This window comes from Bombus fervidus, chromosome 12, assembly GCF_041682495.2.
Source record: "Bombus fervidus isolate BK054 chromosome 12, iyBomFerv1, whole genome shotgun sequence".
In the NCBI taxonomy this organism is placed as follows: domain Eukaryota; kingdom Metazoa; phylum Arthropoda; class Insecta; order Hymenoptera; family Apidae; genus Bombus; species Bombus fervidus.
This window is the reverse complement of record NC_091528.1, coordinates 2,099,512-2,116,685: the sequence shown is the minus strand read 5'-3', so window position 1 is coordinate 2,116,685 and position 17,174 is coordinate 2,099,512. Positions and strand designations below refer to the sequence as shown.

At 37.0% G+C, this 17,174-nt stretch overlaps 3 protein-coding genes across 5 annotated transcripts in view; 2 read left to right on the top strand and 1 right to left on the bottom strand.

Annotated features, from left to right (window-relative positions):
- The first annotated feature begins 204 nt into the window (after positions 1 to 204).
- Foxk (forkhead box K) lies at positions 205 to 3,822 on the top strand. 2 transcript variants are annotated; one of them, XM_072013972.1, is made up of 6 exons: positions 205 to 402; positions 621 to 955; positions 1,290 to 2,015; positions 2,112 to 2,371; positions 2,661 to 2,763; positions 2,848 to 3,822. In XM_072013972.1, exons 1-6 carry the CDS (start codon positions 286 to 288, stop codon positions 3,020 to 3,022), a joined length of 1,716 nt encoding a protein of 571 aa, XP_071870073.1. In that variant the 5' UTR covers positions 205 to 285; the 3' UTR covers positions 3,023 to 3,822. The 2 variants fall into 2 exon arrangements, with proteins under 2 accessions (XP_071870073.1, XP_071870075.1); XM_072013974.1 differs by having other exon boundaries at positions 248 to 402; positions 572 to 955.
- A 647-nt stretch (positions 3,823 to 4,469) lies between these two features.
- LOC139992775 (uncharacterized) lies at positions 4,470 to 16,882 on the top strand. The gene is made up of 4 exons (XM_072013962.1): positions 4,470 to 5,826; positions 10,477 to 10,672; positions 11,102 to 11,316; positions 11,553 to 16,882. Exons 2-4 carry the CDS (start codon positions 10,576 to 10,578, stop codon positions 14,205 to 14,207), a joined length of 2,967 nt encoding a protein of 988 aa, XP_071870063.1. The 5' UTR covers positions 4,470 to 5,826; positions 10,477 to 10,575; the 3' UTR covers positions 14,208 to 16,882.
- The window catches only part of LOC139992782 (methanethiol oxidase), a 312,253-nt gene continuing 311,848 nt past the window's right edge, over positions 16,770 to 17,174 (bottom strand). For both annotated transcript variants that reach the window (XM_072013979.1, XM_072013978.1), the window contains one exon: positions 16,770 to 17,155. In XM_072013979.1, coding sequence (XP_071870080.1) covers positions 17,107 to 17,155 — 49 coding nt within the window. In that variant the 3' untranslated portion in view covers positions 16,770 to 17,106. The remainder of the gene's footprint in view (positions 17,156 to 17,174) is intronic.

Genomic DNA, 17,174 nt, shown 5'->3' with positions numbered 1-17,174 from the left:
GGATGCTATCTTTTCCATAAGAAATTATAATGAATAATTCATATATCGATTCTTACGTTTTTTGTAATTATCATACATATTTGTTTAATAATCCGATTAATCATTAATCATTAGATATTCAATTAGTTTGCTCAGTTGCACCGATCGATTAGTCGACCGGCCGATCGATCAATCGAATCAATTTGTCAGACGATCAGTTAATCAGTCGATTAATCGATTGATTGTTCGATTGGCTGCTTGTCGAATTTGTACGGCAACTGATTATTTCAATAAATTGAATTTCATATGCTATTTCACGTGGTTCCTCGCGTTATCGTCGATATTAATTGGTGTAATCTTCTAATCAATCCGTTTATTTTCCTAATCCTCGGTCCTATAGTTTGCAAGGTGTGCATATACAAGGTAATTTTAGGATTGTTTCCTCCTCTGGCGGTAACTTATCGCTCTCTATCCGCATCTATGTATCTAGTTATCTGATTAATTATCTATTCGTTTATTTATCTATCTATCTGACTATCTATCTATATCTGTCTACTTCTCCTTTTTCTCCCTCTCTCATTCTATCCCAAAGGAGGGTTCGCTTACTCGGTGCTATGTCTACTACGTACTCCCGTACTCAGGAGAGCGACGCGTGGGCCCTTCTGGCACTGAAGTCGGCACCGGCCAGCCCGACGAAGATGCAGTGGAACCCGGAAGCAAAAGGTGCACCGATTGCACGGTTAGAGGGTCGCGAGTTTGAATACATGGTTAGACAGCATAGTATCACTATCGGACGTAACAGCAGCAAGGGTGAGGTCGACGTCAACATGGGCCACTCCAGCTTTATCTCACGACGACACCTTGAAATCTACTATGATCACCCGTATTTTTTTATGGTTTGCAATGGTAAAAATGGTGTTTTTGTTGATGGAATTTTCCAACGAAAGAGTGCGGCTGAGTTCCGATTACCAAAGACGTAAGATATCTTTCGGAGCTTTATCGAGCCGACTTAACCTTTCTTGCACGTTTCTCGCATGCCACTGGCAAACTTGTTATACGGTTTTTATACAGTCTCTTTTCAGTCATGACTTATGATAGCCTCATCATTTGGCGATATTGTCTTTTTCAAATTATATCTCATAGTTTCATACGTGATAACAATAAAAAATTGTCTTGTGATATTCCATGCAAATAATTTTAAGCAGAGAATTTATTTAAGAGCTTTACTTGTTCTTTGCACTTTCTCTCAGATACTTTGTTTGTTTCTTCCTTTATTCTCTTTGATCAGTCGCATGTTTCTTCTGTTTCAGATGTTCATTGAGATTTCCAAGTACAAATATAAGACTTGTATTTCAATCATTAGTAGATGAACAAGAAGAAAGTAATGTATGTGTACGTTCTCCTCCAAAACATAGAGCACCATTACCACCTTTACGTATTAATATTCCGGATGCAGGCTATAGTAGCCCATTTCCTTCTCCTACTGGAACAATCAGTGCTGCTAATTCATGTCCTGCAAGTCCACGTGCAGGGCAAGGAAGGAGAAACATATCAGCAGATCTACAGATGGTGGCTGCGTATGCAGCTGCTGTTGCAAATGACTCACAAAATTCTAATATGGAGAGACACGAGGGTGGACAAAGTTCTAATAAAATACAAATAAGTCCTGGTACAACAGCGAATTGTAGTCCTGCAAAAGAAGATTCTAAACCTCCATACTCATATGCTCAGTTAATTGTTCAGGCAATAGCATCTGCTGCAGATAAACAGCTTACGTTATCTGGCATTTATTCTTACATTACCAAGAATTACCCATATTATAGAACTGCAGATAAGGGATGGCAAAATTCAATAAGGCATAATCTTTCGTTGAATCGTTATTTTATTAAAGTACCAAGGAGCCAAGAAGAACCAGGTAAAGGATCTTTTTGGCGAATAGATCCTCAATCGGAAGTAAAACTTATAGAACAAGCATTTAGACAAAGAAGACAACGTGGAGTTCCATGTTTCCGAGCTCCTTTTGGACTTTCATCCAGGTAGATAAATTTTACAAATATCTTTATTTTCCAGTTCCATATATACCAATTATTAAAAATCCTAATCTAATGTTTGTAACATTTGAAATCATATAGAAGTGCACCTGCTTCTCCGTCTCACGTTGGAATTAGTGGTTTGATGACACCAGAATGTCTTAGCAGAGAAGTTTCGCCAGGACCAGAATCGTATCCAGATAGCACTGTATCTTCTCCGGCTGGTCAGTTGACTAGTCAGTCCGCACCAGGATCACCTGGTCATCCTTACGCATCCTCGAGTCAATCGTCTCACAAAGGTCGCCTAATGCAACAGATTACTGTTGTCACGAACGGTGTTAGTAGTGATACAACCAGAGAAGGTAATAGTGTTTTTATTATGGCTTTTTTTATGTTTCTTATTTTAGAGAAAAATCTCTTTTCAGATCCTACAAGTTGTATTCGCTCCCTTACCGGTAGTTTCTTAGGCCGTGGACATACAGAAAGCGGTAAAATAAGTGATGGTATAGGCAACATCAATGCTCTAAATGTTGATGTTGCCGCTTACCGTTTACCACTCTCTGTATGTCCACAGCTTTACGTTTATATCTTACCGTCGTCATCAATCATAAAAGTATCTATCATTTTAAATATACTACGATATTTTTTTAGATAAGTACGTCGTATCTGGAAATACTACAGAAGAGCATTCTCTTTCCCCAGCTGGTCAATATAGTCCAGCTCCTGTTATTGTACAGACCACGTATAATTATAGGTACGTCCGTATTCAATATTTTCCTTGCAGTATTTTTGTATCGATTCATTGAAATTGATTGTCATTTTGTACCATCACATTCAGTGGAAGCTTTATTGGTCCCGACGCAGGCGTCGGAGTTGCGAAGCGTTCACACGAGGAATCGGATAGTTCTCCCGGATCACCAGCACCGCTCGCCATTGTCGAAAGTCCTGAACCACCTGAACACCAACCTCCATCGACGAAACGTCAACGTGTTCATGATATGGACGACCACTGAACCATCGTTGTCCTAGACTATCGTTACGTAGGACATTTTTTGTTACATCGCGCTACTCGCTCATTGTCAAATATATCTGCACGCGCGTGTACCTCACACTTGTTCGTGTGTGCGTCCGTAAACACGTGCACGCTTAATGTTCAGAATTTCGAATCGATGCCCATATCCATACCACGTTTAAATCTCTCCATACATTTTCATCTTTGATGCGCGCGCGCCGACAAATACGTACATGTACACACTCAGTTCTGTACTGTTTTTCTTTTGACCACATAGTGGTTACTTTATTTTCTGCGTATGATAAATACTCGATACAGTTTACTGTTTTACGCAACAAGTGGAATATTCGTAAGAAAAGCGAGAGCAGACAAAGTTATTCCCTCGTCTCACATTCTGAAAACTCGTTTTGATGTTGTATCTTTTCTTTTCTCCAACTTTTGAACTTGAATCAACTGCTGACGTAGTACCAGGGTTATTCAGTCGTCATGATCATCAATATGCACATACACGTGTTTCGTTGAGTAAATTTTTTATGTTTTTCTTTGATGACATACAGGTACAAGGAGGCGACGGGAGCTTTGATGTATTTATAAGAGGGAATAAATATTTGTAACACTCGTGGAAGAGTATTATATATAAAAAACATCTTGGATGAAGTTATATCGTAGTATATTCGAAAGATGTTGAATCTCAATAGAAGGAAATATTATGTTAAAACAGCTCACGTTGTTCGCCTTAGTGCTTTGCAAAAGAAAAGGTCACCTGTTCTAGGACGATGCCAATAATGGTAAATGAACTTGTTTGAGAAATTTGTTGAAAATTATACATATTTTCAATCGTAAATAAGCTCATATGAGTTTGAATTATAAAGCTTTCCCCTCATGAACCACGTTGATATGGTACACGTTGTTTTTGTTTAATATCCGGTTACTATTGGCTAAAAAAGAGGAATATTCACTGGTTCTTTCCGATTCTTCGATCTCGTCGATTTATTGTTCACGTTGTGTGAATCGATCAATGAAATTGATTATGACGCAATTCGCGTTCAGTGAAAATGCTCGCGAATCGTAGAGACAAACTTTAGATTGTAGTTCTGCGTATGATTTTACAAAGTTTCTATTTAAAAAGAAAGAAATGAAAGAACGAAGAGAAAAGAAAAAGAACAAGCAATAATCTTATGCTGAATACGTCGATCGAAATTTCTTTCTGACGTGCCTGTTTATCTAACGAAGATATTAACATACTATAATCATACAGGAAGAGGTGATAGTATTTTTGTTGCCACTTGTAAATAAACTCTTAAACGAACATTCATTGCTTCGAACTGTTTCTCTCTGTGTTGAACAAAATCGAGAAATGTCTGCTTGCTCTCGTGGTACGAGATAGATGAACAATAAGATGAAATGATAATTTAAAATGACGATCAAGTGTAAAATTCAAAATTATGTAACGATTAGCTCAAACTGGAGTAATTCTTTATCAGGACTTTTTCAATTTTTTTTTCGGTTTTCAAACTTGACAGGAACGCATTTCGGTTGCGCATTTGGATTGACATAGCAAAACGAAAGAGTTGTATTCAGTTTTTCACTGTCGATAATTATTGTATTGCAAAATCAAACTAAATAAATGTTATTCTGTTTTTCATCGAGCAAGTAATATATCAACGGTATAATATCGGTATCGTTTCACGAGAAGAGCAGAAGCGAGGTAGAACGACACATCAGTTATTTGAATAACTTGAAATATCAATTATAATCTATCCAACGAATCGATCCTCTGAATCGATTATTTTTTTATTTCTCTTTTTATCTTTTCATCAAACTTGAGGGAAACAAGATGTTTCTGTTTTCTATCCAAAAATAACTTCCCTACCCTTAAATTTGGATCATCAAAGTTATACTAATAATCGAAAACGTTTATTCTACATAAAAAATTCCGTATTTTTTGTTTTACGATTTCGACTTCGGATATGCATATTTGTTTCTCTTTCTTTCTTCTTTTCTAGGTTTTTTTTTGTAACCCGTAACAATTATCCACAGATATTGTCCTTAATTGCTAACATCTTACTCGGTCTCTCGACTCTCTTGCTTTCTAAAATTCATATAATCATTTATTATTTACGAATGCTGTTGTCGGATAAATTTTGAAAAACAGAGAGTCAAAAATGAATTCTACTAACTACTAACTAATAAGTAAAAGAAAGAAGGAAAACTTGGAGCATGGTATGAATAACAACGTCCATTTCATGAGGATTAAAATAAATATTTTCATACACTCTTATCTCCACCTTTATTATACAATGTGGAAGAAGTGAACGTAATAAGAGAAATAAGACAGGCTCGCTATAATGAGTTAAGGTACATGTTTGCGAAAGATATGATGGGAAGTAAAGGGTACTTGTAAAAAAGCAAGTATATATGGAAAAAGGGATTATAGGAGAAAGGGAAATAGAGAAAGGAAACGAGAAGGAAGAAAAGGGAAGTGAGAGAGGGCAAGAGGGAAAGCGAAGAAGAAAGAGGGTGTAGAGAGTTTGCGCGACGTTCGACCCGAATCTCTCATCGGACGTTAAGCCAGCCAGCCAGCCAGCCAGCCAGCCAGCCAGCGAGCCAGCCAGCCAGCCAGCGAGCCAGCCAACCAGCCAGCCAGCCAGCCAGCTAGATATTCAGTCATCTAGCCATCTATCCAGACAGCTAGTCAGCTAGTCAGCCAGTCAGCTAGTCAACCAAGAAGCCAACAAGCCTCTCATCCAGTCAACGTTCCAAATTTTTGAGTCAACTATTGATGGAACCTCGATATCTTAATTGGTACAGTAGCGATTCGATTTACCCTTTCGTTTAATATTCGTTCATATTTTGATTTTTTCCGAAGCTTCTGTTCCTGCTGTTTCTGCATCTACTTAATCTTCCTTCTGTTCTTTTCTCTTCTTACCTTTCACTTGTTTTCTCATATCTTGCGTTGATTTTTACTCTTCATGTCTCTCTTGTCGTTATATGTTTGACCCTCATTCCAACTGCAAGTTCTGCCCTCTCGTTCTCCCTCTGTGTTCCTATATAATCGTAACAAGTATACATATTCGTGCGAATTTATTTTGGACAACTGTTCTTTTGTTGTTTCCCTTCGATATACTCACAATCGCGTTCATACGTGTGTAACATAGCAATAATTGATCAAACTACGAGTTTAATCGAACATGTGCTAATAAAGACAGAACAACAGCAGGAATATAAAGGGGAAATGCGAAAGAATATAATAATCGGTAGTTGAAGAATAAGAGAGAGAAGGAGAGAGAGAGAGAGAGAGAGAGAGAAATATCTAGAGGAAAAAGATCAGCTTCTGCTAATGATCTTTCGATAATGCAGTGTCCTGGTATCCATTACCTCGTGAAAACCTTGTCTGCGCTCGCGCAGTATTTACCGCGTATTCGGTTTATCAGTATGATTATGTGAGAGAAACTTTTGAAAAATGATTCATCTTGAACATAATATATATATTATCTTATGATATCGGTATCGACTATTTCCGTATAACTGATAAATATTGTCAAAATTGCGTTGATACTCGTTGGTGGCGTTTTCGCAACTTCATCAACGAAAATTCTATATCTAGCTATATATAAGTCTGTATTTTGAAATTGTATATGAGACAACAAAATTTCGTTATATTTTTAAAATAAGTTATAAAAGACCGATTTATTTATGAACACACGAAAATTTTCGATTACGTCTTATTATTCTAAACATGTGCCACATTCTCGCGTTCTACAGGTAGTAAAAGTAGTCTTTATTGTGACAAATATAACGTCGACCTCGTTTTGAAGATACCTCAGCTAAGTAAGTAATTCCTTTCTTTTTTTGCTCATTCATGTAAGAAAAAATGTAGTATGACTTCAAGAGCCACGTGTTCGTGTTATGTTGCGGGCGCTAAACAGGCGATGCGATATCGAGGCAAATATACAGTGAGTGGTAATTCATATAAAACGGAAGTTATTTTCATTATATTATCACTATCCTTTTGTCTCATATTTGCGCGAGTTTTTTCGTATAATTTATACATTTAAATCTTGTTTACTATCTTATTATTTATGACTCTGTCGTGCTCTTTTTCTATTCTTTTGACAGTGATTTATCCCTATATTATATCGATATGTAGCAATTTCGTTATCTCGGGAAAACTTTGAAATCAGCGCGGCGACTTCGACGAAACGGGAGAAACAAATAGGAGAAAAATGGAGCTGAAAGAGTGAAAGTTACGTAGTCGTGCGTACAGAAAAGGGGGAGTCAGAGAATATACGTAATTTGCTCGGTCCTGAACTGTCAACAAGAGGAGAGTTAACACGGATTGAATCAATTATAGCCCCGTTTTGGAGTGAACGAGCAAACGACGGAACGAGCAATTTCCGGGCTTGGTTAATCCATATAACGAGTAAATGAATTTTTGTTAAGAATTGTCTTTGACCATAGCCTGCAGATTATATTCGCGATGTAGGTGTTAAGATGAAGAAACAAAGGTACCAAGTAAGAATTCGTTTCGCATTTTTCCTAATTGTATCTTTACCGATAAGCTTCTTTCAGTTTCATTCAGATCGCGTTATGTTGTTTTCACTTGCAGTATATATCTTAAAAGATATCGTAATACATTTAGTGATAGATTCAGAGGAGGACGATAGGAACGACCGCCTCTTCTTCCTAAGAGTATTAAAATATAAAATATTGTATCACATTCTGAAAAGTGTTAGGTATATACTTAATGTGTTGTGAATGTATAATATATACATATATTATTGTTTACGATTTGTATGCTTAGCGGATGTGCTTGTTAGTGCATGGACGTTTTTAGAACGTTTGCAGAATATTACTTGGAAATGTTTATAAATATCTGATAGAAGAAACTTTACTACGAATCGTACGAGGAAATGACAAGTGCACATCGGGGTCGCGTCAGGACCGGTCCCCTGTCCCCTGATGAAACAAATGTATGTCGATCAGTCGATCAGATTCGCAGTTGTTAGCCGAAACAGTCTGAGATACCGTACGTTTAGCCGCGTAGCGAATAGATACAAGAAAGAATAGTACGTATATTTTTGATTTTATGCATCCTTCCTAATCTGTTATCCCTACAAATTACACTTCCAGAACGTAATGGCAACTCAGATATTTCTCTACTTATAATTTACTATTCGTATTAATGAGCATTGTAAAATTTGTATTCTAAAAAAGCTAGCGACAGAGCATAATTATATTTATATTTTTATTATACATGTAATTGTTATTTTCGAAATCATTTATTTTTTATTTTATAGAATTTATAAAAATGTGTATATACATATAGAAATACGTGACAAATAACTTGAACAGAAAATTTTCAAGCGAAGATCTTTTATATTTTTCTTTTATAGTTTTAAACGTACATATATTTCTAAATAAATAGCTTTGTATAATTTTGCAATTATATCGTTGATGAAAAATGATATGAGAATTGTTTTCAAGAAAAAGTGCTAGGACTAATTTATTGAGAGATGGCTCTTTCTCCTTAATTTATACTGTCATTTTGCTAAAAGGATTAATTAGCAGAAAAATTAAAAGAATTAATTTTAAATATATATTTCCTCCTATGAGAAAGAATTAAGACGCAAAAAAAGTACAACTTTTCCCTTTTTATTATTGAATATAAACCATTGATCTATGGACTAAAGAAACAACGATATTTTTTGCTAAAATTCAAGGGATCTCTCTTTTCTCACTTAATATTATTCTATACAAAAGTTATTCTACAAGTATTGAATTATTTTGTTCTTTTACAATTTGAATAAAAACAAGTTCGATAAGAAAATTAAAAATAGTTTAAGTATTAGCAAGAAACGAAAAGAATAATATTTAAGTTTTCTTTTGCCCAATGTCGAAGATGGTTTCACAGTCATCAACAGCAAATACGTCCGATATGCAGACAAACTTAAATGTTAATGTTTGCGACAAATTAGGCCAAAAGATTTAAACGTTGTTCATCGTTTAATCCAGATAAAAAGAGTAATAATGCTGTTGCTCTTGATATTGGAAATTACGTAGAAACTACAGTGTATGATTTAATTTAAAAACAAAAACATTTACAGTCAAATTCTTAATTTATCAATATCCAAATCGTTGTCAATTCGATTAGAAATGCAGTAGGTACGATAAAGGAAACCTTAGCATGTTTTGCCGCTTCATCTATACGCATTTACGCGTTTAAGAATGTAATGGAACATCAACTTTCCGGACTTTGTGAAATTTGATGGATTGAGCGACATGACGGAATTTTTCAATTTGGAGCGCTACTTCCAAAAATTGTTGAATCGCTGGATTATATATTGTCACGGGAAGATATTCAGAAAGTCGCAGAAGTTAGAACATTGAGATGGAACACTTTGTGATAGTGAATTTTTAGACACAATTGTTTGTCTTTTCAATTTATTAAGTTCTATGGTCCAATGAAGATGTTTTTTCCGATAGCTTCGCATTGATCTTAAATCAACACAGCATACACTTGGGGATACTTTTACACTTTTAAAAACAAAACGTGACATGTGTGTGAAAACGTTCTCCAGTATTTACGAGAAAACTTGTGGTATTGTAGAAGAATTGTGATAAAACTATCCTTCCAACGATTTTGTTGCATATTATACTCAATTCGTTTGCATCTCATTAAGAGAAAGTGTAACTAAAGATTCGAAATATCGATTTTCCGAAGAAAGTGTAGATTTCTATTATTTATCAATTATATTTCCTAATTCGACAACTTTGAAAGATAATACCTTGTTGAAAAAAGCAGTTTGGAAAGTTGTTGAAAAATATTCCACTTTTTTAAAGAAACTTACCGATACGTTAAAAAAGATCATTATCTCTGAGTTAGAGTTGTGGAATGTAAAATAGGACAGAAAAAAACTCGATTCTTCATATAGCGCAATTAAATCGCCCGAACTCTGTGACTGTCGTATGTATCCTACTTTACATGTTCTTCTGAGAATTCTAATTACACTATCTTTAAGTGCTGCAAGTATAGAGAGATCGTTTTCTACTTTAAGAAGTAGACTCGATACGCGGTCTGAATCAACTATAGTAGTGGATAGATTGATTCATTGGGCTTGCGTTGTTAGATATACATTGTGATGTAGAATTAAGCGAAGACTATGTTATAGATCGATTCGCGAAAATTCACAAACGTAGAACAAAATTTATATTGTCAAATAAAATTTCGATGGTATCTTGATCTTATTAATTTTAACACTTTTTATACCTGTGTTTTTTTATAAAACAACTGATTCTTTTATAATGTATAAATAATTGATTTAATTATTTAGTCTATAATATCGGATAGAGACATTAAAATATAGATTAGAAACAAATCTTAGATCTTGTGAAAGAAGATAAAAACTGAATACACTGTAGGATGTGCTCATGTATAAACATCTGAATTTATAGATATTGTCAAATAAAAGAGGACAAGCGATGCTAGGAAGCGGAAACCTGAAATTAGATTGACAGTATAAGGAGATCGTGGAACGGCGTGCCTAACTTGGAATGCTTATACCGGTGGTGTCGGGCACTTGGGGCTGGGGATTCTTCGCTCTTTTCCTGTTCGTTTTTGCCACCCCCAGTCCAGCTGCTATCCGCAGAGGTAATACGTTCTTTTGTTACTTGTAGACTGCAGACGTTTGTGTACGCATTTATCGGAAATTTGAAGATCCAAAGATATATATAAAGTAAAATTCCATCTATATGGACGAAATTCTAGTTAATGTCCAATTCAACGTTCAATTCCTATTGATCGAATCCACTTATATGAACGTAAATTCTTATGATATGAACGAAAAATTATAGGAACTCCAATTATATAAATTTAATAGTATCTCATATCATATGACCAGTTTGGTTATTCAACGTAAATACAAGGCCAAATTTTAAGACGTTGAATATTAAGATTTAAAGAAAAATGAAAATGGATATGTCTAATCAATTTTTTAATTTTTCTCTTCGTCTTCTTCCTTTTCTTTCCTTCTTCTTTCCTTTCCTTTCCTTGTCGTTCCATTTCCGTTTCACCTCTTAGCGGATCGAGATCATTGCAACAAGACAGTGGATTTATACGAAGATGTATCGAGTCCGGCTGTGACTTCCGCAAATTGGGGAAAACCACTATCTTGCTGGTATCGTTTTCGATCGTTTCGTGGAACTCCACGAGATTGGATCCTGCGAGTTCGTTTCAAGAAGTTTAAAGTTGGCGTATTAGAAAATGCCACCACCTGCTCCGGCGGTTATTTACAGGTATGTTTATTTTATTATACTACGCTTTCGGCTCTTTCGTACGATTTAAATAATATCGTTAGTGAAATTGTGCAATCACGAGTTACAAATTATTAGAATCAATTTTCTTGTATCATAGTAACAAAGTCGCGTTAACAAACCGAAAGAAATTTTACGATCAAATGTTATAGGCCAAATGAGCCAACAGAAGAGAAGGGTAAATGCGATTTAACTAACGTAAATGGTGGAATTCGCAGATCGTAGATGGAAACACGAAAACAGAAGTGAGCAATCGGAAAGATCCTGGGATTTATTGCGGTGAATCGGAGCAACCGCAAACATTTATTTCCGAGACAAGTTTCGTCCGTGTGATATTCCACGCGGATAACTTTACGGATCAAACGTACTTCAGTTTCGACTCCCGCGCGGAACAACAGTTCGAGGTATACTTGAGATACGGCCAACATCCTGAACTTTACCCAAATCGAAGAGGCGAAATTGTGCCCGGTAGCTATTGCGAACGAGTTTTCAAGGATTGCAGGCTACAAACGTGTTACGTACAGAGCCCTGCTTACCCAGGCATTTATCCGCGCGCGTTACATTGTAAGTACCGACTGAATACACGGCTGCCTTTTATAAAGCTCTACATTGAGAACGAGGAGTTCAATATTGATGGGCAAAGATGCGAGAATATAATGACTTGCCCTATGAGACCGATAAGCTCTGGCTCGGAGCATTGTCCGTACGACTACATACGAGTTTACGATGGCAAGGATGAAAATAGCCCAGCGATCGGTACGTTCTGCGGTATGGGAAAATTCCCATATAGCATAATCGGTACCAGCGAGGATCTCTATGTGGAATTTGTCTCATCACCAGCGGGACCTCTGTTAAATACCGGTTTTCATTTTAACGTTGGCAATTGGCCGGGTCACGTAGAAACTGCTGGCGTTCGAAACGGTAGCTGCGATTGGTTGTTAAATAGCGAATCTTTGCATAGCGGTAACGAAGGAATATTTCTCTCGGTCGCGCACTGGTATCCACCGTATACCAGCTGTACCTATCTTTTAAAAGGTCGAGCCGGCGAGATCGCGAGACTCTATTTCCCTAGTTTTCGAGTTAACCGGATCGAGTCACCGATACAATCGTACGATGGTGACTGCGGTGAAAGTTTAACACTGTACGATGCCGACTGGCCGGATGATGCAAAAATTATCAAAACTTTCTGCGATACGTTTAGCAAACCAATGGAGAAGCACGATTTCGTTTCGAGCTCGAACGCTCTGTTCGTTAAATTCGAGAGCAAAACGGGAAGCTACTCCGGCAGCTCGTTGTATTATTGGGCGCATTATGATTTCTTCAATGCAACGAGGTTCGGCGCGCCTGTACCTGGAACCGAATGCGACGAAACGTTCGCCTCCTGGAAAGAACGATCTGGCAAATTTCGATCGCCGTTAAATACCCTGGTTTACAAGCGACCAGGTGATCCACCGGCGGATCTTTCCTGCACGTATACTTTCGTCACGGACAAACGATTATACGCACGAGTGATTCTTATCGTGGAATCGGTCTCTTTCAAGGTGCATCCGTATGCGCAATGCGGTAACTGTTGGGATAGTCGAGTCGATCGATTGATCGTTAGAGAACCGTCTGTCACGGATGTTAACAATGACCAGTATTCGCAACAGCAGCAGCATCAACAATATCAGCAACAGCAACACCAGCAGCACGCATCGCGTCAATTACAAAATAGTAGTATCGGCAGGGGTCATTGTATTTGTCGATCGACGATAACCAATGGACCAAACAGCGACGGGCAACCGGTGCTTCGCGTGATCTCACGAGGGGAAAAACTTGAGTTAAAGCTCCTAGTAGATGGTGCACATGCTGCAGCGAACTATTTTAAACAATCCTCACCGTTGTTCGAGGCAAGGTACGAGTTTGCTCATAGTCCATTATGTGGCCCAGCGATTTTGCCAGCTACGACCGACGGCGAAATTGAATTCCCTCATTACGAAGCACTTGGATACGTTGCCCCGCCTCGACAGATTAAATGTATCTGGGAACTACGAGTGAATCGAGACAGAGATGTTTGGTTACATTTCGACAAGATCAAATTTGCCTCAAGATCCTGCGAGGATGGAAAACTCGAGATATTCTTGCCCGGATCTGCCGAACCGCATTTCGGCATATGCGGTGAAAATGTCAGTTACGTACGAGAAATGCCGATCATATCGGCAGCGCAGATCGTCCCAAATATTCGTACATCCGGGGATCACGAATCTGGACATTTCAACGTGGATTCTATTCAAACTCAAACGCACTTACAGCAACCGGTATCGCCGCCGCCACCGTCGCAATCCTCACTGCCAACGGATCAACAGCAAGAAGAATTCGAATGGCCGACGGTGATCGTTCAATTCACTGGTTCGATGGCACCGGCGAGAGCCGCGTTTAAAATCGCTTGGACGGAGTTGTATCACTTGCCACGCGATGCTTCGGGCGCTCTGAATACGCAGAAGCTCGAGGAATATTGTGGATTTCAATGTCCGGGCGACGCTGGTTGTATCCCTGCGCGACTTGTTTGTAACGGTGTTATTAATTGTCCTATGCCAGAACCTCGGTCGATCTTCAAAACAACGCACAACGGTACCGGTTTGCTGGGAATAATCGAGGAAGCGAACGACGAATCCATCGAAACTTGCGGCACCGATGTTGTCGGGGAACGTGGTAGCATGGCCGGATCTGGAAACGGTGTCGGTGGCTTGGCCAGCGTCGTTGGCTCTGCTGGATGGGCTGGAGCTGGTCTAGGCGCTGCTCTTGCCATTCTTCTCGGTCTCATCTGCTTGGTCACCGTTTGCAAAATTTGTCGGCAACGAGCTACTTCTAGGGACATTCATGTACCTTATTGACACTGTCACGGACACGAACATGACAATTACGTAAATGTAATTACAAACGCGAACGTAAACGTACGAGTACAGACCCGCAATTTCTTCTTTTCGTTTCTTCTTCCATATTGGGTTAATTATTTTCTGTATATCTCGATGCGAGCACACTATCAGTGGACAACGTTCGTACTCGTGTCGTCGAGCGTAAATCTGTAACAGAAATTATATCGCTCCACTCGTTTTATTCATGCCAATGAACAAGAAGCAAGGAATAATGGCAAATTAGGCGGATGACTGATTAAATAGGTAAATAAGATAGGTAAATATTTTAGGTATACACACATCTATACCTATATGTATAAAGTGCGTGTATGCGCGCGCGCGCCTCTTTCTGCAAATGTACAGAGTGAATTTGAATACGACTGTAGGTAGACTCTGAACTTTTATGGGTTTATGGAAAATTTAGACGGTAGAAAGTATGCAGAACTCATATAAAATGCAAAAATATATAAAATACAATATATTCGGTAAAATATTCAGTAGATGAAACAAATTTCTGCTAATATTACATTTCCATTCATCCACAGTGCACGCATAATTGTTGCAAGCGAATATCTTTTAAATCATTCAAATCGAAAACAATTTGTTAGTTAATGAAGAGCATTTTGAATGGTTATTATTGTACCGTTTTAACGGATATTCGTTCGTTACAATTTATATGATTTACTCTGCACCTGCTTGGTAGCGCGTGCGCGTATCCACATATGTATAGAGAGAAGGCAAGATAGGGAAGGAAGAGAATGAAAGAATAATTTCAATCCCAAAATGCGTTTTTTCCCCACATGTAGTATCATCATAAAGTATCAAAGGAAGGAAATAAGTATTGGAAATGTGATCTATTTTTGCGGTCACACATATTACGCATACGTAATATACCCATGTTTATGTAAGCAGGTTCGACAAAGCAGCTTCATCGACGATTTAATTCGTGTTCAGTTTACGATTATATTCTTGTAATTTTTGCACAATGTACTCGCGTTATACATAATTAATAAGAGTGCCTGCGAATGTTTGCACGTGTGCGTTATAAATCTGTTAAAAATGATGCGCACGCGCGTTATTCCTCGAGGATATGCCAAATAAAAAATTGTATATATCGAAGTTAGGAAGTTTTTAGCATATGAGCGCACCTCGAGTGAATAACTCTTAAACCAAACATCGATAAAATTGCTATTATATTAACCGACAAGAACTTACGTTCTTTTGTATATAGTTCGAATTCTCTAATTAGATCACATTTAATATCGTAACAACTTAGAATATTAGCAGAATACCGATACAAGGTTAACGATACTTCACTGTGTCAGGGGTATGAAGTAGCGTACGCGTTACAGATGTAGCAAGCGAGTATGTGCTCACATGTTTGTACATTGTCGGAAATGATGTGGTAATTATATATATAGAATATGCTACATCTCACGAACTGTAATGATTTTGAAATATGTTAGGTCAACGTTCTGAATAATTTCACTATTACAATTTATCGCTAAATATAGAGCGATCAATGTTGTGGTGAGATATTATTTAGAATATTGTCTTCGACAATACACATATCTCAAGATCATTGAAATTAATGAGTTGTACTCTATTCTGTACAATTACCAATGCTGTTTATGAACATCATGGAACGTGTAACAAGACAAACGGGAAACGACGCGTATTATATTTATCGAGCTCTGTTTGTCTTTTCGGTTAAATTGAATATAAATCGATCAAGTTGATTACGCTACTGAACTGCTGTGAATCAATTGTTCAGTTTTACGCATATATAATCATAGTCGATTTGAACGACGACGATGACACACAAAGAGCACCGAATTCTTCGAGACAATCGAAATTCACCCATTCTCCTCCTCCCCTATCCTATTTAGATTAAACTACACCATTCCATTGCCAATTTCGAAGCAAATTCATCGGAATATTAGTTGTAATCGTTTTTTGTAACGTTCTTTTTGTACTGTTATTATGATGTTTATCGTTTTAAAAAACGTGGCTCGTATTTGTTGATGTTGCCACACTTTCGTCATTATATACATATACACACACATATATACATATTATACGCGTTATTGTTGCATTAATTTATCGTCTTTACCATTATATTTAAGATAAATAATAATTACCATATTGTGCGATTACATGAAACATCATTGTTATATAATCGTTACTGTTATTGTACCGTTTCTCGTCGTTGTCAGCACCACTACCATCGTTGAAAATATCGCTACTGCCAGCAGCGTCAGCATTATATTATTATATTTTTTACAAATAAAAAGTATCCTCATTGATGGGGTAAAATAGAGTTTAATATTATTAGACAAATTGAATTCGATCATTCGTTGGATTGCGCCGCAAGATACTTATTTCTTTATTTTGCTTTTAAGCAAATCAACGTACGTAAGTATATTTCATAATTTATGGATGCACTTTGTTTTTCTTATCACAGTCCATTTAGGAATCCATGACCTTCTGCACTATCTATAATTTTTCGTTTATATAGTAAGAATCAGACATTAACTGAAGTTTCGTTCAAATAAATGCAGTATTTATTTTTAATATAAAATTCTAGTGGATTATATAATTTTCTTTATAATCTATAAATTACCCAATAAAATGTATTTCTAATATTAATAATTCGTGAAAAACAATTTTTCTGACAGACTAAAAAAAATATTCACTCTTAGAAGAGTTAATATTTATATAACATTTGATTACAAAAGGCAGCGCAAAAAGCGATCATATCTGACGTTTGTAAAGTATTTCAGTGTATTAGAAGATTATATGTACCACTGATACTTTGCTAAGCATCTAAAATATTGTTTATTAAAATGAAAATATATATTGACGATCGACGAGTAGATTAATCTTCCGCCAGCCATATATCTGATGTACAGTCACCTCCTGGATAACTGAAAACGGAAATTATAA